At 39.7% G+C, this 21,896-nt stretch overlaps 1 protein-coding gene across 3 annotated transcripts in view; it reads right to left on the minus strand.

Annotated features, from left to right (window-relative positions):
- Positions 1-1,480: 1,480 nt before the first annotated feature.
- Positions 1,481-21,896, minus strand: part of ANO1 (anoctamin 1) — an 82,455-nt gene continuing 62,039 nt past the window's right edge. For 2 of the 3 annotated variants that reach the window (XM_056354846.1, XM_056354844.1), the window contains 13 exons: positions 20,734-20,745; positions 19,804-19,875; positions 16,628-16,702; positions 15,092-15,293; positions 14,245-14,356; positions 13,557-13,614; positions 13,351-13,451; positions 12,778-12,923; positions 11,183-11,335; positions 8,918-8,970; positions 7,090-7,274; positions 5,210-5,315; positions 1,481-4,191 (listed from right to left, as the gene is read on the minus strand). In XM_056354846.1, the coding sequence (XP_056210821.1) occupies positions 3,931-4,191; positions 5,210-5,315; positions 7,090-7,274; positions 8,918-8,970; positions 11,183-11,335; positions 12,778-12,923; positions 13,351-13,451; positions 13,557-13,614; positions 14,245-14,356; positions 15,092-15,293; positions 16,628-16,702; positions 19,804-19,875; positions 20,734-20,745 (1,536 nt within the window). In that variant the 3' untranslated portion in view covers positions 1,481-3,930. Of the gene's footprint in view, positions 4,192-5,209; positions 5,316-7,089; positions 7,275-8,917; positions 8,971-11,182; positions 11,336-12,777; positions 12,924-13,350; positions 13,452-13,556; positions 13,615-14,244; positions 14,357-15,091; positions 15,294-16,627; positions 16,703-17,808; positions 17,887-19,803; positions 19,876-20,733; positions 20,746-21,896 lie in introns of all 3 variants that reach the window. The other variant, XM_056354847.1, reaches the window with a different exon arrangement.

The following is a 21,896-nucleotide window of genomic DNA, read 5'->3' on the forward strand; positions in this document are numbered from 1 at the left end:
TTTAATACATTTATACATTGGGTTTTGGCCTTTTTTGTTTGTTTGTTTGGGGTTTTTTGTATTCTTTGATCAAAGCAGGGCTGGGAAACGGGATTTTGAATTTTGTGGCAGAAGCATGCCGAGAACAGGCTGAATGCCTGTTGTGGGTATACTGTCGTGTCAATACAGACTTCAGCTGTATCTGTACAAATACAAATATTATTGTCTTTCATCAAACCTAGCCCATACGGTAGCTATGAGTCACATTGAGGTATGTTTGGTTATTTCTTGGTCACTTCCAGATCCCTGCTTATCTATTAACTCCCCCTCCCGCCCTTCCAGTGAATTCTTACTAGCATAAAAATTAACATAATCCTGCCTCAAATTTGCTATTGGTAAAACCAAAACTTGTTTCTATTTGCATCACAACTATGAAAAAATATTCATGAAAAGTACCACAACTGCACTACAAGCCTCCTTATGGATAGCACTATCTTATATCTAATGAACTTGTATCTACTTTTTTGTCTTTAAGAACTGACAAAACCAAACCAGTTACCAACTAAGCAGCGATTTACCTGCTTCTGGTTTTCATATCCATTATCTTGGATAACAGAATTCCCATCTTCTAACTACATTTCATTAGTTAGTTAGACCATTAATATTTTCTGGCTAGAAAGGGAGAATTAGTATGAAGCCTCATGCTTTTAACAGGACAGTTAAATGGGGAAACAGCAAATCAGGCTCCAAGCCCAGCTTTGCTTGTACCGGTCCCACAAGGCAATAAAAATGTGACATACATGGTGTAGCCATTCTGCATCCCTTCGGAGCTGAATTCAGTGAGACACAGTTGAAGGAAGCCCAGAGTTTCATTCCTGTAGTTCTACCATCCCATTCTTTTCTTAATAATCAATAAATTTTTCCATTTAAATGAACAAAGCAAACAGCGTCCTTCCTCATTACGAGCCATTTCAAATGTCTTAGCGAAAGATCTTAAATGTTACATTTTGCTATGTGCCTAGCACTAAAATCGAAGAAAATTAAACCTCCCAGGCTAAGATACATCAGTTAATATTCAGTGTCTACGGTGCAGCTATCCACGCCTGTGCTAGAAGCCAAACCTCCCCTCGTGCTCTTGGAGACAGACGCATCTTAGGTGGGATTCACTGTATCTGTGTGAGTGAGTATCTGAAGCAGCTCAAACTCACAATTCACCTTGGGCATTGTTAGGAAGATGTCTGTCAACGTCCGTACCTGCGAGCAAATCTCACTTCTGGGCTCTGCTGGCTGAGTACAAGGAGCACTGGAAGGGGCAGCGCAGGTCCAGGTTTAGCAAACCGTAACACCAGCTTCTATATTTCTCAAATTCAACAGTACTCAGAGTTGCACACTCAGAGCACAAGGAGGATTGGGAACAGAACCTGTCCCACAGGAGAAACTCTTGCATATTTCAGTTTATTTCAAATAAGTGTTCGAAGGAAAAAAAATAATCCGAACTAAAACAGGTTTAGTATATATTTGCTTTTCTTAAAAAATGATTCCATGAAAGAGTTTTATAGTTATCTAAGTAGCAATACAGTATTTTATATACAAAATTCCATTTCAAACAATTTACTGTACAAAAGAAAGTATAAGCAACTGTTACTGTTTCATGATTTCAGCAAGTAATGAAAAATTCTCATGTGTTCAGGATATAGTTCTACCATTTACAGGAATGTCAGTATTAAGTTGGGAATACTTTCGGATAAGTATTTACAGATGAAATCCTCTCCGAGGAAGTTCCCCTAAGATTTCTCTTCAGAACAGGTAGTTCATGTTTGGCTTTCTTCTGGATCTTTTGGGCTACCAAGGAATGAGAGGAAGAACACTTCTCCAACAAGATGTTTGGACAGAATTCTGCTTGACTTATTCCCACTCACAGTCCTATTGCAGTCAGCGGGCCTGATCTGGTAAACACTTACTCACCAGGCGTAATGCTTCTTGTGTGAATAAATCAGGCAGGATTTGGCCCTACAGTAGGAAGCTACCATGTTACAAATTTTACAAATAGTGACATTCCTGCAAGTCAAAATACAACAGAAACAAGAGTTAACAAAATATAAGCCCTTTATTAATAAAAATCTTTGGTTGGATCAATATTTTAAATAAGCTTCAAGAATATTTGGTTAATACCATTTTCTTTCTTCCACATAATTTTTCTGCTACCTTCTTTGGACAGACTACAGAAAAATATCAAGTTCATCACATACTTTAAAACAAATAAATATATCAAAAGCTAAATATGGCATTTTTTTAAGTTCTAGCATTAATCTTTAAATTAGTTTGGCAAAGAAAAAAGAAAAGGAGAAAGAAATAACTAATTCTTGAAAACAGTCTTTGACATTTGGTTTTGTAACAAACCATACAGTAGTTAGACTTTAAAGAAATCTTTCATTTTTATTCTATTTTTCAGTTTTATATTTGTAATGCAAGTGCCATGAACAAGACAAAGCAATAAAAGAAATGAGGTTAATTGCACCAATATTATTTGGAAGTGCAGTTTATCGTTTGACAAAGCAAAACTAAAATGTACTATGCTTAAAAAGAGTTGTACTGATGGGATTGAGCTAGGCATCGTAAGTAGGGATTTCAGACTTACACTTTAAGGAAGCTCCTTGTACAAAAAAGTATTTTTAAGACAAAAGAAAAGTCCTGTAACTAACTGAAGGTCTGGTCCTGTAGCCCCAGTGCAGGCAAAACTTCCATTGAAGACAGTAAGTGGGATGTATTTTGAATTTACTCCTCTGGGAAATGCCATCCAACAGCAGAAAGTCTGCAGGAGCAACTGCCTGGGAAAAGTGGGTGCAGACTCCTTTCTCCTGCAGAGAACAGAGGGCTACAGAGAAAAACCTGGCTGAGAAAGGGATGTGCTAAACCCATGGGCAAAAGGGACTTTCCTCAGCAACAACAGTGCCCAAGTACTAGGCAGGGCAGTGTGAGTCACTGTAGCTCTATGTGTGCTCTTTAGTTCAGGGCATTTATCAAAACGCTCTGTGATCACCTACCTGCCGGGAGGCTCTCCAAAACTGTGCTGCTCTGCCCAGCCACAAGTGAGGCATTGCTGGGGGCCTGGACCAGATGACCTTTAGAGGTCCCTTCCAATCCAAACCATCCTACGATTCTACGACTGCTCAAACACAGCTGCTGCAGTCTGGGGCACTGAGGTACCTTCATCCACATCAGTCGCTCACTGATAAAAACCAACTTTTCCAGATTCACTTTTCTGATGTTTATGAAGACAGCAGTGCCCCGGAGGGGGCCCTGGGTACACAGCAGATTGCCACAAGTGCCCCACACGCTGGTGTGACACTACAGCTCAGCGAGAGCTCCGCTGGTTTCAGACCTGCAGGTTCAAACACAGATGTTTGCCCGCAGAGCTAAACCCTGTCCTGGAAACAGAGTCAGCCTGGTGGGCTCGGCATGGTTTCCCTCCCGCCAAAAGGAATACTAGGGCACAACCTGAAGCTGAGTTTGCATATACTTTATCGAGTTATCCCATGGACCTTCAAGCCTGGGGTTCCAAAAATATTTTGAATTAGTATTATTATTACTTAAAATGTACCTTAATTTAATTACTTCATTAATAGGCTAAAGGTCAGATTCTCAGAGAATATCTCTATCAAGACATACTAAGTACCTGCATTTATTAATGCACACCAATGTCAATAGTGTTACCTAATGATGAAATATAAAAATTCCCTGCATTACTGCTTGTGCAAAAGAAAAAAACCCAACATTATCAGAAATAGAATGTGGTCCTCCATATTTGTAAGAGCATTTCTCACAAAGATGGGAGCAAAATGGCAGCACATCCTTCAACATGCACCAGGTTGTCCATTAATCGAGTCCTGCCCTTTACGCGATGGCTTGTGGATCAGTGGAATGCCCCAACACACCGAACTCCCTCCTCTTCTATACATCAAGAGGATACGAATGGCAGGAGGACAAGCTCCCACTGTGGCTCCTGGAGAGTCTGGGGCTGTGATTGTTACAGTTTTCACCTTTTTTCTTGTCCTTGTCTTTCCAGGTTTCTAGCATTTGCAGCTTCCCTTGCTCTTCTCTCATGAAGACCTCCACCATGAGAACTTTCTCTTTATGAATCTGCTGACTAATGTCCTTGGGAATGTCTGGGATAATCCAGTCAACAAAGTCACTCATAAACATGACCAAGTTCTGAAAACGAAATTGTGAGAAAATGTCAGAGAGACCAAATGAAGGGATGACTGTAGGAGGAGGGGCCATTTTTGGAGTACTTCGAAAGGAAGAATGAAGAAAGGACAATTATTTGAGTTGGGCTCAACTGCATGTCTGAAGCCTGATACGGAGCCAAATTCACCTCAACTTACTGTTCATGCTGGAAGTGGAGAAAAATGGCAGGCACAGATCTCTGATTTACCTGCAAATGCTGTCACAGCCCCGTAGAAATCCAAAGGAAGTACTGTCACTGATAAAGGGTTTACGAGTTTTACATCAGAAAGGCAGAAGCAAATAGCAGGGGTAGAATGATGAAAGTTGGTAAAACACACTTCAAGTAAATGTTTCTGATTTTAAACCCTTGATTCACTGAGAGGGAGGTCTTTCACAAGAAGGTGCATATTTTACCCCTCCCCCCTCCAAAAAAAAAGGGAATAAAAATTTTGCAACTGGTAGCTGGTTGTTTAGATGAGGCAGACTTAAAACACTTGTGCCACAATACCCAGCATCGCTGCTGTGACCGAATAATGTCATTTAGTGAAAAATGACAAGACTTTGCCTTCTTGTTCAGGTGCAAGTTAAATTCTAACTGGGAATATTCTGGATGCTTCATTTCTTGTCTAGGTCTAGAATAGATATTGGATGAAATTTATGCTGCTTCAGTGAAATTGTTCATGTTCTACTGGAAAAACTGGTGGAATCTGATTATGTGCTTTGCTGCTTGCTAAGGTCATTAAGTTGCTTTGGCATCAAACCAGTTCAGGGAATCCCTAGGGATAAATTTTTCCACTGAGGATATACCTGGGCCTGGTGAGTGGGAAGAAGAGGGTGAATGAGGATGGGAAAATTTCTTTGCTTTCCCATGAGACAGCTGAGAGACAAGATCCCTTCTTTGGCCTAATAACTTATTTCCAAAGCTGCCCTGCCTTATGTAGCTGAAGAAATAAAGATAACACTTTTTCTTTCTCACATAAAAAGTGCCTGCAGTATAACCTACCTGGAAAACTATCACAAATGCTAATCTTGCTGCTAGGACAGCCCAGAAATCCTTTGAAATGTCATACTTGTTTTCAGACCAGGGGGGTTCTCGATAGTCTTTGTATCTGCAAAACAAGACTCAGTAAATCAGTGATGTCATTCAGAAATTTTAGCACCATGAGGAATTAATAGTTGAAGAGTAAATCGAACTGTCTAAAAGCAAGTTCACTATTACAGCACGACACTGTATTAACTGCTCAGAAACAAGACACACCTGAACAGGTTTTACTCAACATTAAAGGTCTTCAATCTTAATACCCTATGATTAAAACAAATAATATCAATTCTGCATACAGAGTAAACTACACAGCCCAGGTAATTTATTTTCTTTTCGGACTGGCAAAAAGATCCCACAAAATATATTTTTAAGACTGATTTTAAAGACAAAAATACTGATCTCAGATCCATCGAGTGTTATGCTGATGGTGTTCTTGTTCACCATTAGCAAAAGAACGCAGCTAAATTTTGCCATATAGAGAGGTGAGAATTTTGCCTTACCTATGGCTTACAGAAAATCTATGTGCTAATCAACAATAACTTGTTAGAAATGGGAGCAAGAAAAATAGATTCAATTTAAAACCATAGCATCCTGTAAATATTTTGAAAGAATTAGGGCTCCATATTTTCAAATTATTTTAAAATCCCTGGAATATGGAAGAAATGATGGGATGAGAAGAAGAAAAAGGCTGGGACTAGAAAGGAGATAAACCTGGCATTTTTTAATTGGACCATGACATTAATACTTCTGTCTTGTAAATTCTGTGCTAAAAACATGTTTGCCAACCTCATTTATCCTGTACCTGGAGACCACCAGAAGGAAACCAGGAGAAAGTAAGAGCAAGCAAAGCTAATACATATTTTGGTGGTTTTTTCCTTTCATCTCAGAGTGATTTTTCTGTTTAGCGGTCATTTCAGCAGTTCAACTTGCACTATTGACATTTAAAAAGAATATAAATTAAAAAATAATATGATTATAAAGGTGGAGGCTTCTCCTGGTCAGTATGTGTAAATTTTTAGTATATGTATACTAAAGTCATCTTTTTTTTTTTTTCTCCATGGAATGTCTCTTCCCTCCTTGTTGTCCTCCTCCTCTTCTTACCCCCATTGTTCCCCTTTCAGGCTTGCTGGTCTAAGTGCTTTCACTGTTGCATTTGGCTTTGGTCCCCAGTTCTAAGCATTAAAACATTTGTTTTTAAATATGATGCATATCTGAGTAAGCCTAGGGAAAGCATGCATTTCAGCACGGACCTAGATTGCTTCATAAGCTCAAATATGCAACAATAATTTTCCTTTAAAAATGAAAACACTATGTAGAAATTGTTACAGGCATGCAGACTTCTGTGCAATGACACTTTAAGTTGGTCTTAAGTTCCAGTGCAGATAAAGATGCTATTACTCTCATCAGGAATTGCTACAGAAACTGGACAAAAAAAAAGATACGTACTCTGACATCATGGCTATAACATCAATAGCACATGACACAACATGACATCAGAGTAACATCATTTTGTTCCCTTAAAGCATCATTGTGCTGTTTATCATTATTTACCTCCTTTCCTGAAAAAGGGATTACATAGCAATAAAAATCTCTGCATGGATAAACACTGAATTTAACAATGCTAATCTCTATTTCCCAGACTAAGCAGTACGTCAGGGTTTGTGGCTGCTTAATATGTAAGCCAAGATGTTCCAGGCAAAGGATCCATCTGACGTAAGAGGCCACCAAGGTGCTAAAAAGGTACTGAAAATATAAGGCACCTGCCCCAGGAATGTAAAAGTTTGTCTTGTTCTTAGTCAGCTGTGAAAATACTTAAAATCAGTTATCATTCAGGAGAGTACCTGCATATCTGAACCTCGTAGCCAAGATCCATGGGGTCGTTTGGAGCTGTTCCTGCTTGAAAATCGCTGACATTAAAAGAAGATAGTGTATGGTTCACGAAGCCATGCATGGTGCCATTCTCACTGTACATATACAGGTACACGAGGCGTGGAATGAAGTCGGATGTGAATGAGATCACAAATGCCTAAGCCATAAGAGTAAAGAGTGAGCGCAATATTCAGGCAGTGGTTAAGTTAATAATATCCTCAAGCATGTCTGGCCCAGACAACTCGCGCAACACGGGGGCTGCTTCAGAAAACAAGGCTGGGGCAACTGCAGTCCACGGGGCCGTAAAAATGGAGTATTCACTCCTGCAACAAGGTTGTATTTACTGCTGGCTCTCCCAAGTTGCAGAATATTAGATGGGATAGTTCCATGACGACAGAGATTTCCACATGGATTACAACTTGAACTCCCCAGGGCATGAAGAGGCCATACCCCCCAGCACCAGAGGAAAGCAAAACCCAGCACTGCTTCCCCACGCCCCAGATGCATTGTATAGGGTCCAACTGATCGATTTCCAAGTACTTTTCTGTTCTGCAAACAACTGACAGTGAATTGACTCTATAAATTCTCATTGTGTTGCAAAAGGCCATTAATTGTATGTGTTTTTTAACTCCATCAAGATAAAAGGATGAGCAGACTGAGCCCAGTTTTATTTTTATGGTCATTAAAATTGCATTTTATTTGGTTATTTTAAAAGGTCTTCTAAAAACATCACACAGAAAATGCAAGACAGCCAGTTCGGCTGAGTTCTTCATAGCCAGCCTTTCTCATTTATCATTATTATGAAACATTCTCACTGGCATAAATCTCAAGTACATGTGGAACAAACACTGTACAAAATGTTTTACTTATATTATGTTAAAGAGAGGTAGTACATAGATCAAAGAAGGAAAAGTAACACTGGATAATGACGAAGAGAGACTACACGGAAGAGAAAAAAAATAGAGAAATTATTTCCAAAGGAAAAGAGCAGAAATGGTAAAGACTGTTTAAGGCAGCACACCAAATAACCAAAAGAATGGATTTGCCATAGCACAACAGACACCTGTGGGCAAAATTAAGGGATTTCCAGTCTGGATAATGGTGAAAAAACTGAGAGGGCTGGTGGGCACGTGGCTGTAAACCCTCCCTGTTCTGCTGCATTGCAAACATGTTGTCAGGTTGTTATTCAGCTTTTTCTTTTTCATCTTTCCCTAGGGAGGGTGCAATGAAGATGATCGTTGTGGATGTCTATTCATATAGAGTATTAGATAAGTACATACATGAATATATTAAGGCATGCTGAAGTTTTCTAAAGGGCTGAGATGTTCAGTAAACGAAATATTTTCATGGATTTTCAGAGCTACCTGAGTGACAGCAATGCAGTCCAAGGCCAGATTTTTCAATGGAAGGACACTGCTCTCTGAGGAGCTGAAGTAATTCACACTCAGTTGACTACCAGACCCTAAATAGGTTTCAGCATCGAAATTAAAAAATATGTCACCTTAGTGATAGTATTTAAAAAAAGCAAAAGTAAGAACTGTGGCCTTATTTATTTGAAGGGCAAAATTGTTCTATGAAAACATTCTGGAAAAAAGCTGCAATGACTACTATTTTATGTTATTGCTACTACTACCACAACTCTAAAATAAACACAACATCTGATGCACTGATATTTTGAAAATTTTCTAAATCATATACTTCCCCTTGATTTTAAGGAATTTATGCTGAAATAAAACTAATGGAGCAGAATGGAAAAGCCAGCCTACTTAATTAAAACTGTATTCATGCCAAATTACTTACATTTATGATGACAGCAAGCTTTCCAATACCTCTGAGGATATTATACCAGATTCCTAAGGAAGGAGACAAACATGTAAATGCCGGTCCACTCAAAATCAGATAAATGACATTTTTAGTTACAGTGTTAGAAGCACTTATGACTGTGCCAAATGACAGTTGTATTTTAAATTTTAAAAAAAAAGAACTAATTATAAGAGATTGATATAATGACCTGGAAGCAAAGGGAGCCCAACTCTGTCTTCCAAAGCTATGTTTGGGCACCTATTTTTTAAAAGTTTTAAGGCTCGTGTGAGACAGAGGACTGTTGGCATTGGTAGAAAAGAAAAACATAACGAAATTTCATTCAGACTTCTCAAATGCTTGAGGAGACTAAGAAAGCTACAGATGGGGAGCTGGAACCTCCACACACCTCGTGCAGAACATATGGGTCTACCAGCTTTAAGGATCTACCTGAATCTGTTTCTACAATTTCTTATCACTCTTGATCCTACCTCAGTTTCAAAAAAGCAAAGCTCCAGTGGAGCCACTTGATGAGGTTTTTACATTTGCATCTAGAAACCATACAGATACAGGTTTCCTCAGCATGGGCTCAGTGCGTATGAAATGCAATACCAACCAGCCCCATACTGACTGAGGTTCAGCCCCTCTGGATTTAGTCTGAGGATGATGCATGAAGTCCCACAGGTCTGCCCTTTCCCCATCTCCAGGTCCCATTCCTCACGGACAGGCTTCTCTGAGGTCTACACAGAGTGCTGATTTAGCAGACGTGGTTGTGCACCCTTGTGCCTGGTGTCTCTAACAGCCTTTTGGGCACTGGTGACAGCTTGAAAATTTCTCCTTAGCTGAAGTACTTGAACTGTAAGATTCAGTCTTGATGGAGAAACCCAGGGCTGCTACCAGATCTGCGTGGTCACAGCCCTGATGAGCCACTCTCCTGCGTCTGAAGGGGAAGGAAGCTGTAAGAGGCTTTACACAGGGTGACATCCCTGGAAGACTCTCCTGGCCTGGCCACATCCTCTGCTTGTTAACTCATACTTCATGTAGCTTTAGTCACCTGGCACAGCATACAGAAGCCAGCCTGGACAGAGTACAGAAGTGAACTTCAGGAAAAGATATTGAAGTATCAGTGGAAGCAGAGGTAGACCTCTGTTGGCTGCCAGTAGTTACCCACTGCCTTTAGCACATGGAACCTTCATCCTTTCCTGATTCTGCTGACGCTGGCCCTAAAAACTTGTCTGGTTTGTCCGTGGCCATCTCACAGTCTCTGAATTCGGGATGTCTCTGAAAGAAGTGGGGTTCTTTCACCCACAAGAGCGGGACTGATTGCAATAAATTGCAATCAACACCTTCTCAAAACCAAAAAAACCCCCTCAAAAACCCACCACTGACAAAAAACCAACACCCCTCCATGATCTCCACCAACAACCTTAGCCTGCAGCACCAAATAAGCCAGCCACAAACCACCCCAAAAGCAATGTCATGGTAAAGGCAATAGCATGGCAAAACATGATGCGTGCTTCCAACCCAGGATGATCCTGGTGCACAAGGATGAGCCCAAGGGAAAACCCTGCTTGCACAACACCAGAACAAACACCGAGTTTCGTACGGATCGTACTGCTCTTGCTGACTGGCTCTGTAATACAAACAATTATTTTAATGACCTTTTTAGTTGTAAGTAACCCCCATTTGGGAGCAATAGCTTCCTCATTATATACACCCACAGCTGTTAGCCCCCGCAGTAAAGGGAGGACTGGTCAGTTGTCACTGTCTCACTGCAGAGCCCAGTTCCGGCTAGATTCACTGCAGCTTTCAAGCCTCACCCTTCCAACATTCATGCTGAATAGGGATGAAGGGATACATTGACCCACAGACTTTTGAGTCTCTTCTTGCTCCCAAGTGTATTTTTCCAGGCCAGCCCAGAGTTATTAAATGCAGAAATTTTTGCTTCTGCAAGAAAACTGCATTGCCAGAAAGAACTGTTGATGTGCAAACCATGCGAGATATTTCGCTGTTGTATTGATCATTTTGATTTGAAAAGTGATACTGTTTGCTTAATAAAATATTAATCTGAATTTAAAGCTCTGGTCTTTCCATTTTAAAAGTAAAGCCTCAATAAGTTATGACAGTTCACAGTTAAGCCACAGTCTAAAGTTTTGAATTTTCCTATAAATATCTTCCTGTTAATGAAACTAACTCAGCATAATAATATCCTGCCATCAATCCAGGAATAAACAAACAGGGATAACAATAGCAATGTGCACTTACCTATATCCTTTGCTCTGACTGCTACCGGTCTCCTCAGCTCAGTAACAAATTTTTTCGCATCTAGACGGATTTCAATGATGTTGTTCAACAAAGCAAACAAAGGCGCCAGCGGGAAGGATGCAACGAACAAAGTTACAAACCCAAACTGAATAACTGAAAAGGAAAAATAAACCATTTCAATGGCTGTGGTCAGTATTTATCAAATGCATGCATCATCATGTCGGTGCCAACCCCCAAATTCTACCAAGATGACACATGCTAGGAGACTAAATGACATCTTCTGTGTCAGGCACAGTTTGCCTGGCTACTGCTCCATTCGGGCACTGAAGGGCCCGTTGCCCCTCTTGCAAAAGGCAAGGCAAAGTAACCAGAAGGATGCCGAAGCTCCTAAACCAATTTTGCCGTGGGAGAGGCTGGCACAGGAGCGATCTGAAGGAGTATGGCAGTGACCATGTTAGCTCCACATAAACTTGTCACACTCCACCCAGCAGGTTTTTAGACCTCACCAGTCCCACTGGAAGCTTTCTCTTCTGAAGTATAGAAACTTCTGGGCTTTGAAAACGCGCGCTACTGATTCTCTGCCTTTCCTGGGAATAATTTGCTTCCTACAACCTGGGATCTTACTTGCTTTTGTTTGGTGAGGACATCACTTTGATGTCATGCTCCTCCTGGTACTGTTAGTGTCCCATCTTTCTTTTTCTCTGTTCCTTCCAATTGCTGAGGTCAGTAACTGCACTTTTTCTTATTTTTAGGAATGGACAGCATGACCTCGTAGTCCGTACTGTTAAATTTCAATCTGTTTCAACTACTCTGAACATCGAGGTCATCAGATATTCTAATGTGCCTCTGCATTTACTGAGCACGCCAATTTTTGGTATTAGTATGCTTCATTGTCCTTTACGACTATTTTTGCCTAGTAATTCCTTAAAATAGTAAATAAAGTTGCTCTTTTAAGACAGAACCTTCAGGAATGCCTGATACTGCAGCAAACAGCATGATGTTGAAGAGTTCGCAGCCTTTCCAAGATTGAAAATAGGAAAAGAAATGTAGTTGCACAGCTGCAGCAATGCAGAGCTAATATCCAGTGCTTAAATAATACATTACTTAAAAAACCCATTATATATGAGCTGTCAAGTACAACCTAGTCTACAGGCACCTATCTCTCTCAGATTTAGTCCAGATTTTAGAAAAAAAGAAACAATCTGGTGTCAGAATACATAGTGGAAATGATCAAACCTGAATTAAGTAACTAATTTCCAGTGTAGGGTACAACTGATGATAAAACACGCCTCACATTCTCAAGTTCATGCCATTTAATCATTTGCATTTGAAACTTGACAGTGGCATGTCACATGGCTTGAAAGAAAATATCTAAAACAGTGCTGAAGGAAGGTGTCAGGAACAGCAGAGAACACAATTCAGCCCGCCCTGAAGCAGCCAGTGGCTGGCTGAAACATGCTGCAGTCCAAGACTGTACATTTTAATAATTAAGTTATGTCTCATATCCACTGTCCACTGAATCGACAGTTCAAAACCCTCAGCTCTCCCAATTAGAACAATTACGGTTTAAAATGCCTTCTTTCCACCTCACTCACTCATTTCCATATATTCAGGGGTAAGTCCAGCGAAAGGCTCCAGGTTATAGTCCACTTCATAACGCTGCTTTTTTTTCATGTGCTCTTCATGGTCTAAAGAACGCCGACGCTTTAATTTCATGTATCGTATAAATTTCTTCATTTTTCTGGGGGAAATGGAAATGATTCAGTTAGCGTGCCATTTTGGTCACAGTGCCCGTTTTTCAGTTCTTTTACATTATCAGACACAATAAGCTCCATACTATCCTCATAAAAACTGTGCAAGAGCCACCGTGCACTGAAGTATCAGGGATGATCATACATAGGTGCTGTAACACGGTGTGAGCGAGCCACATGTTCAGCAAGTATTACAAGTCTTGCTAACCTGTAGGAAAGCCATATGTTGCCCAACACTTTTCACAGACATCTGCATTGCTGGATGCAGCTGCAATTTGCAACACAGCAGACACAGGCTTACTGCAAAAATCTTGCGGGTAGCTCGTGAACCACGTTCATGTCACGGGGCAGCGGATATACAGCGTACTGCCCACATGTTTAAAACAAACAAACAAACAGACAAAAGTTGCTACTTACGGGATGCCAATCTCAAACAAATTGTTCTGAATCAGCTGCTTGCCCAACATGATGATACTGAGCTGGATGCACAACTCCATCAGGCAACCGCCTGGAGCACACTAGGGTGGACAGGGGAAATGCCAGTCAGAAACCTGCTGCATCCCTGTGGCAGGGGCAGCTGCTCCCACCCAGCGTGATCACAGACAGGCTGGAAACGCAATTACCTCTTCCATTCGGAAAGAATGGAAAATGTAGACGTAGTCTCCTGGACGTCCAACAAATCTAGGGCACAATAGTTAGGATTATAAACTTAATATGTATTTTATACTTGCATATTTGATTCCTAAATTTATGTCAAACTCTACGCCTTTGAGTGAGACCACCTAACCTTTAGTCCTGAAAAAGTGAGCGAGAATAATTATCTTTGATTTTGTTTTACTGAGTAAGCCCTGTTTCCTCAGTAAACAACTCAGTAAAACTGCAAGTCTTGTGTCCTACAATATTATAGGCACACCTTGGCAGAAACCCTCTGTGGTAATCCTCATTTCTCTTGCATTATCTGGAACATGCCACGCGGAGTATTTATTTTAGCCTCGTGCTTTCATGCTGGTTGCAAAAAGAGAGATGAAACTTGCTATGATATAAAGTTAGGAGTGGTAAATAGACAATGGTAATTAGCCTGATGGGGGATTGTATCTAAACATACAAAGCTATCTTTACGAAATGGTTTTAACAAACTTGAAACAGCAAAGTACCAGCTCCCTGCTTTATCCCATGAGGCTGCAGATTTTTGGGGTCAATACTGAGTTTTTAAAGCAGATTTACTTTATCACCCAACTACAGTCTTGGCTCAGCTACAGCTGCCCCATAAGCAACATGCTGAAACCCCGAGCAGCCGTTTGCGTTACTCACCGGCCTTTGAAGAAAGCGACGTAGAAAATGGGTGTGTAGGCATTGACAAATTTCAGCAGGAAAGCCTTAAAAATCAGCCGCTCTTCAAAATTTTTGTCAGTTTTTGGCACCTCTGGAACCAATGTGATATGGATAAGAAATGTTAAGGAATTATCCTACCTGCAACATTTCAAGATCTTATAAATGTGGACTTTGGAAAACATCAGCCATCTTTTAAACAAAGAGGTGTATATTTATAGCAATATATATTATTAAAGCAATATGGCCTCACTGAGGTCAGTGGTCAATCTGCTGAGCATCAACACCATTCAGATGTGTTACAACAGTAATTCCAATTTTATCACACATCTGGCTGACCTCCATGACAATCATTTGAAGATGGACAAGAACTTATCTGAAAAGACTTCTGGACCTTTTGTCACTGCTGCTTTTTGGAAATTATTTTTAAAAGATTTATTTTTTCTACAGTGTTTTTTTTGCACTCCATAATTTTGCATTTCTTGACATATCTTATGCCAATTAAAAAACGACAGAAAATGAAAACGGATTTTGCATGATACAGAAGAGTGAAGCCTAAGATTAGGTATAGGAATTTCTGCTGTATCCCCACCACCCATAACTGGATTAGTGATTAGCACTGCAACTGCTGAAAGAAAAACTTTTTGCCTTTCCAAAAAGCCAAATCCATGTGCACTTTGATGTTTATAAATAGCTGGTTGGAATTTTAGCCACACATTTGAATTTCCTAGGTTTGCTCATCATTTTGAAGTTAATCATGACAGCTAGTCATTTGTGTCCTCTCATTTAAAATGGCTCAAGCAAATATCAGTTGAAGATTTAAACCTACCGATCTGAGTTAGCCACCTTGCAATGCAGCCGTATACTTCATCCAGGATGATGATAACAACCAAATTGATGATGACTGCGGTGGCAGTGACGGTGACCCTAACGCTTGACCGGCCCGAGGGAGTTGAACTGATTGCCAGTGCAGCTGCAGTCGAGATCCGGTATATTATGACTCCAAACACTATGGCGAATGTCAGCCCAACCTGCAAGTAAGAACAGCACAGCCTCTTATGAAAGATTTAACTACAAATACTTTTCTTGGGACTTAGCAATGACCTTAAAAATGGGATCTCTGGGCCACATCCCAAGTCCACCGAACTCTGCATTAAGGATCCCAATCACTTTGATGAACTGTGGGAAAAGATCCTCTTTTGCTAGTAATTTGACCATCAGATGAAAAAATTGATACCACAGTCACATGCAAAAGGATTTTTTTCAAAGGCACCTAAATGTAAACTACCTGCTCATATTAAAAGCATCGGTGGGCATCCTTTCAGCCCTAAGAGCAACAGCATATATACATGGTATTTGCTTTATTATAAAAGCAAGCCAGGGTTGCAGCAGAGAGGAGTATTTCAGCTTAAGTCTGCCCACAAGCCTTGAAACACCCTACTGACACCCGCTGCACTGTCATAATCCCAAACTGAAATTAAATCTCATTAAATCAACGCACCTTTGGGCAATATAAAGGTGCACAAAATCTTACTCAATTTTTCACTGCTTAAATAGAGGAACAATTTTAAAATGTAAATCATATAAGACACTGATTATTCAGCTGAGAATATTAGATTTACTGCATTTGCATTCCCTGAAAACAGAAATAAAAAATAAACCCAAAACCCAGCCCAAACCAGAATCTCTATCCCTCCAAAAAAACAGATGAACTCAGTTAGTCTGGTATATTCTACCCTTAGGACTTTGGCTTTTTTATCCATCTGCCAATCTGTTCCATGTTTTGAATTATTATTATTTCCTTCAAAAATTGTTTTAAATGCTGATACTTTATCAGCAAATGGAAAAAGGCTGTTCTCATCATTACGTTACCTTTTTCTTGAATTAAGTGCTCTGTTTGCAATTCTCCTGTTACGTGGTATAACCCCATATTTGACTGACTTGTTAAAAATCCTTGCAATCAGGACTGCAATTGGCCACATCATTTCTTTCAAAAAAGTTTGGTATAAAAATGAGACCATTCTTGACTTCCTGACTACCTTCTGAGAGGTCGCTCTGTACTTTTTAAGCTTCATCCCATCAATGGTGGTGGTAATTTCCATTTCTGTGTCCTCATTTTTCCCCTAGCCTATTTAGGTATTCTTATTTCTTTGCTTGAAAGAGACAGCAAAGTAGAAATTCAAGCTCTTGAAAAGATTTTGGATTATAAAACAGTTAAATGCTTGAATTTTTTCACTAGGGAAAAGCCACGGTGAACCACATCAGTCTGATAAAGTCTGTCACAGTTTCACCAACAGTTCCATCACTTCTGTTCTATACAATGACTCTGTAACACAACTTTTAGGTTTTGCTGGGTGATGCTTACCATGAAGATAATGCCAACAAAATTGGTTAGATAGGCTGGAAAACGATCCTTCCATGTCAGCTTTTCTTTATCTGTCTAAAATTTAGAGGGGAAAAAAGGGTACATTTAATGAAGACAGAGTGTGTGATTTTGCACGGGACAAAAACAGAGAGGGGGAAAAAAAGGCTAGCAAATACACAACCGGTTAGAAGATGCAGACACAGTGTTTACAGTTACTATTCCACACAGGCAAATTGTTTACTGCGTATCTAGGTTCAAATTGGTCAAGCGCCTGCACTGCGAGTATAAATAAACCAGATTTTTCTGTATACTTTTTGAAGGAAACATGCAAATAGGCTGTCACAAACCATGAAGTAAGATCCCTCTTACTCTTAAATATTTTCTTTTGCTTTCCCTAGAAAAATTCTTCTTCCTCTCTCCCTCCCCAGCTAATATTTGTAGCTTTCCAGTTGTACAAGTGGTTCCACTGAAATATAGATTAAGTATGTTACTGAGTAACTCCAAGATGAATGCACAGTTGACAGGGAATATCTTGCTTTGGTGTGTGGTAAGGCTGGAAATTCCTTCCAGTGTGATTTTTAATATAAAATCCAGAATGATTTTTAAATACCTGACTACCCACGTGGAATTCAATGGACCACGCCAATACGAGTTAAGATGTGCATGTATAATAATTCTTTGTAGGATACCCTAAATCCAGTCAACCAGCCACTGCCTTGATTTGGCCAGGAAAATTTCATTTAGAACAATATTGCACATCTAGAGTCCTTCATAAGCTGTGATGCCAGGAATTGTTTCTACATACCAGAAAATAAACATCAGAAGGAACATTATGGAAGATGATGCAGAAGGAACATAAAAATATTACTCAAATTCTATTTTTATTACATGCATGTTGTCTCAGGGAAGTGCAAGCAACTCTTTCAACACACAGCCCATGCTCCACTGCACAACATAACGTCAGTCCAGGATGGTAAACCTAAGATTAGCCATGCAGTGCCATTCCCAACGCATAGAAACAGTGTCCCAAAGAGTGCTGAAGAAACAAGGGGAGGAAGGGGAAGAAACCCAGAACTGAATGTGAATATTAAACAAAGGTTCAACAGCCAAAAACAAATTGATTTGTGTCTTCCATAATTACTCATAATTTGAGTTTCTTCATAAGTTTGAATAAAAAGAACCAATTTCACCCCAGCCATGACTGTCTTAACTCTTTGTCTCCATTTGTTTGCTGTCTCTTCTGGAAAATATCGGTGCTTCTGATGGCAGTCAAAGGAAACAAAAAAAGGATCGGGCAATATAGCATTACAAAGCACTCTAAATTAATCTATATACTCTCTACTGACTCAGCATACATAGCGGTTTAGCCACAAGTGAATGCTCTATTAGTTTGCTTAAGGCTTTGTGTTTCAGCTTTATGTTAATAAAACATAACAACAGCAAAAGACAAACTCTTGCCCCAAATCCTAGGGTAGATCAAGCAATCCCGCAAAGGATATTCCCTTTCTAATTTAGGATTGTGCCCTTCTTTTTCCTTTATGGTATATAAAGTATATAATTTTTTTTTTCCTTTTAAAATATTTCTTGAAAAAATTATGAGCAACTTCTGGTTTAGCTTTAGATATTTCTTTTTTAAGAAGATTCCCAAATCATCTTACAACTGTTGAATTTGAACTTTAACACTGTAGATCCTAATGAAAAATAACTACCAACTCTTTCAGAAAAAACTCCTTTTCTCATGTTTCCCAAATTAGTAACATCCAGATTGAACACAGCCCAAAAGGTTATAAATAGTCTGGTTAAAAAAAAAATAAATTATCCTCTTTTAATTGCTCAGCTTTTGTACTCCAGTATTTGGAGGCCACCATTCATTAATTGATTACCCTACAGTCTTCCACATTTAAGATCTGAATTCTTAATATAGCCAGAAGTACAGTGAGTTGCAGGGTTTTAGCAGAATACAACAAAGTCTGATTCAAACATTGTTTATCCACTAACCCAAATTCTTCTTCTTCTGCAGGGCTTTTTAAAGCAGTGCTGTAAGGTATTGCATGTGACACTGAACCGCTTACACACAGCACCCTATAGATTAACACAAACATACCACCATCAGCTTTGGAGCATCTTTTAAAAGGGGCCCAACAGTACTCAAGTATAAGCACGTGACAAAATCTGACACAGATAGTTTAACACCAGTCCAATCTATATATGCTGTCTCTTCAAGCATATGTCATGTTAACATGGTTATTGCAGTTGTATTTCTATAGGTTTTTCATAAAATCCCAATTTAGGGTATGGTTCCACTCTACTGTGCTGCTGGCAGCAGATACAAAAGAGGAATTTCTGCTGACAGGTTTTGCTTATGCAGGAGCTTTTATTTCTCTGCTTAAAAATGCATTCATACAAATGGCTGAATTCTTGCAGTTAAGGGGGAATAACTGCTGGTAGGGTGGGAACCAGGATGTGAGGGAGAAAAGGAGCTTTTTCGTATCAGTCTGCTGCTGACAGACGGGAATAAGGAAGCAACTGCTTCAGCGAAAGGGCAGGGGAGCGGCTCAGAGGGATTGCACCGTCCGCTGGCAAGATGCACGCGTCCCTGGGATGGCTGGTAGCACCTTTTTCATGGTGATGTAAAGAGCAAGTTAAAAGTAAAAGCGAGCGCTACCTGATTCAGTGGAATAAAATGTTTTTTAAAGTTATGTTTTTAAAAGGCAGAAAGTTATTATCAGAGCTGGAATTCAGCAAGGAAATTGGTGTTAGTACTCTTCATTAATGCTCTAGTAGTATTTTTATTTACAAAGTCTAGCAAGACAGAGAACCTCTCCTGAGAGGCTTTAGGTACTGATACCAGCACAGAATAAGATGCTTTGCTGCAGTTTTCTCAGACTTGATTCGTTAGCCTAAGAGAGGCACCCTTTCAACTGGGCTCAATTAACTTCCCTAAACCACACTCCCATATCTAATTATTAAAGACATTTCTAGACTTAATCAGGTCTTGTGCACTGGCATACACCGAGTATCCCATGTATGCTAGGACTGAAGACATCTGGAATCTTAACACAATGTGCAATGACTCTATTTTTTACCTGTTTCTTATTCTTGGCTCAGTGCCTGCTATAATGACCTTCTTTTTCAAAGTCTTTTATAAATCGAAAAAACGAATGTTTTTACCATACCTCTTTATGTTTGTGTTCTTTTCTCAGTGATTTTTCTAAAACTTTAGCTTCATATTCTGCTCTTGGATGATCCTGTGAAATAAGTCATATTTAATATAAAGCAAAATTATTTCTTTTCTGTATCAGCTACACATGAACTGTTTGCAGGTCAGTTTCCTGATCATTTCTGAGTTTTCTAACTGGATTCTAATTCACTTGGTATGTCATTCACGTCAACTGACAGTTGACTGTAATTAAAAAAGAACATTAAATCCCGTATCATTCACAGTTCTACAGCAGCAACTGCAGAATGATCTGGACTCACTATCAGACACCCACGTGCAATACCATGTAGATTAAATTTAGTACATGAGAGTATACAGCACAACCTGCTGTTAGCATGGTTCATACCAAGTGCCATTATTCTTGGATTTTAATTACCTACATTTTTTATAAACATTAGATTTTTCATGACATTAACTGTAATTTCAGTGATCCTCATCTCATGAGGGTAACAGTCATCTGCTGTAAATATGCAAAATACTTGGCTTTGGGGTCCCAGAAAATTGTCAGTTGGGGTCTTCCCCTAATCCTGTCTCAGTCAAAATCCACAGATTACCCATGTGCATTGAAGGAGAAAGTGTAGGAAACACTCAGAAGTAAGAGACAGCCAAAAGATTCAGAAAGATTCACGGACTCAGAATTCACTACAATTATGCATTCACAAAAGACTCAGGATTTACAATTATGCATCGGATGGGAAACAGAACTGAGTTGAAAAAAGTCTGAGCAAGTGGAGAGGGGGAGGGTGTAAAGGCAAAGCAATCAGTGGGAGGTCTAAAGAAAATCTGATGCTTGAAAAAGAAACAGTGGAGATCAAAAGATGGCATTCATCAGTAGACATGTAATAAAAAAAGGTAGGAGCAATTTTAAAAAAAATGTTTTCCAAACCTTGACTGCCTCCTTCGGGAAACCAGAAAAAACCACGAAAAACAAGAAAAAAAAAACAACAAAAAAAATGATTACTGAACTGTTGCAGATCATATTGGATTTATATTTTTAATATTACATGAAACAAGCATAGGTACAGTGGATGGCTAGGCACTACCAGAGAAAATTAGTCTACTCATGTTCTACAACTTTTATTAACATTACTCTAAGTATTGTATGAACTAGGTGTCCCTAAAACACTAGAAGATGAGACACTTGGGGGGGTTTAGTGTACCACTGGAAACCCTGACCCTTCAATATGGTTCAGTTTCACCCAAATCAGAAACAGGAGGGGCTTAAATTCTCCTCTAAACCCATGACTATATTATCTAGCATTGACTACACAAAACAAAGAATAAAATATACTGTATTAACAGCTGCTGTTTTAGCTGTGTAGAGCTCTGGACTCAGACATGAAGGGGACAGACACCAGAAGGATACAGTTAATCCTTTCTACTTTCATGTATGCTAACAACAAGTTACCAAAAATAAAAGAGCATATAGTATCCAGGAAATAAAACCCTATATTCTCTCCCAGTAAAATAGGTATGATCTAACAAAGCTCGTGGCATAGAGGCTGCTGGCATAGCACACCTAAATATATTATGGAGGAGATAAACATATTAAGAGAAGGTAATTCAAGCAGAAGGGTTTTGGGGGTGAGGCGAACAATAAACTGTGCCAGGCTCATCAAGCTGCACAGTGCCAAACCCAGAGCTGGTGAGGTTTTTGTTTCACGTGAGCAATATTTTTTGTGTATCTATTTAGAACATCTAGAGATATGACAAGGGTGGTCATACTTATTTTAATAACAACAACAGTACAAAAAAACCCCAGCCAGCCAGCAAACAAAGCAGCAGACGCCTGTACAAGCCATGGGTCCTAGCTCAGAACCTGCAGCAGGGGTTTCTCAGCACGGCTAGTCACATACAATGGGAAAAAGGAAGGGACCTGCACATCGCCGCCGCTTCTGAACTGTGGTACAGCCCTGGGCAAGGCTGCTGGGGCTGAGACTGCGTTACAGCCCTGGAAGGTGTCTCCTTTTTAGTAAAGCGACAGAATTAAAAAGAAAAAGGTGGGATACAGCTTCTCAGCTGGCTGGGGATTGTCTCTCCTTTCCTTCT

The sequence above is a fragment of the Falco biarmicus genome, chromosome 10 (assembly GCF_023638135.1).
Source record: "Falco biarmicus isolate bFalBia1 chromosome 10, bFalBia1.pri, whole genome shotgun sequence".
Lineage (NCBI taxonomy): Eukaryota > Metazoa > Chordata > Aves > Falconiformes > Falconidae > Falco > Falco biarmicus.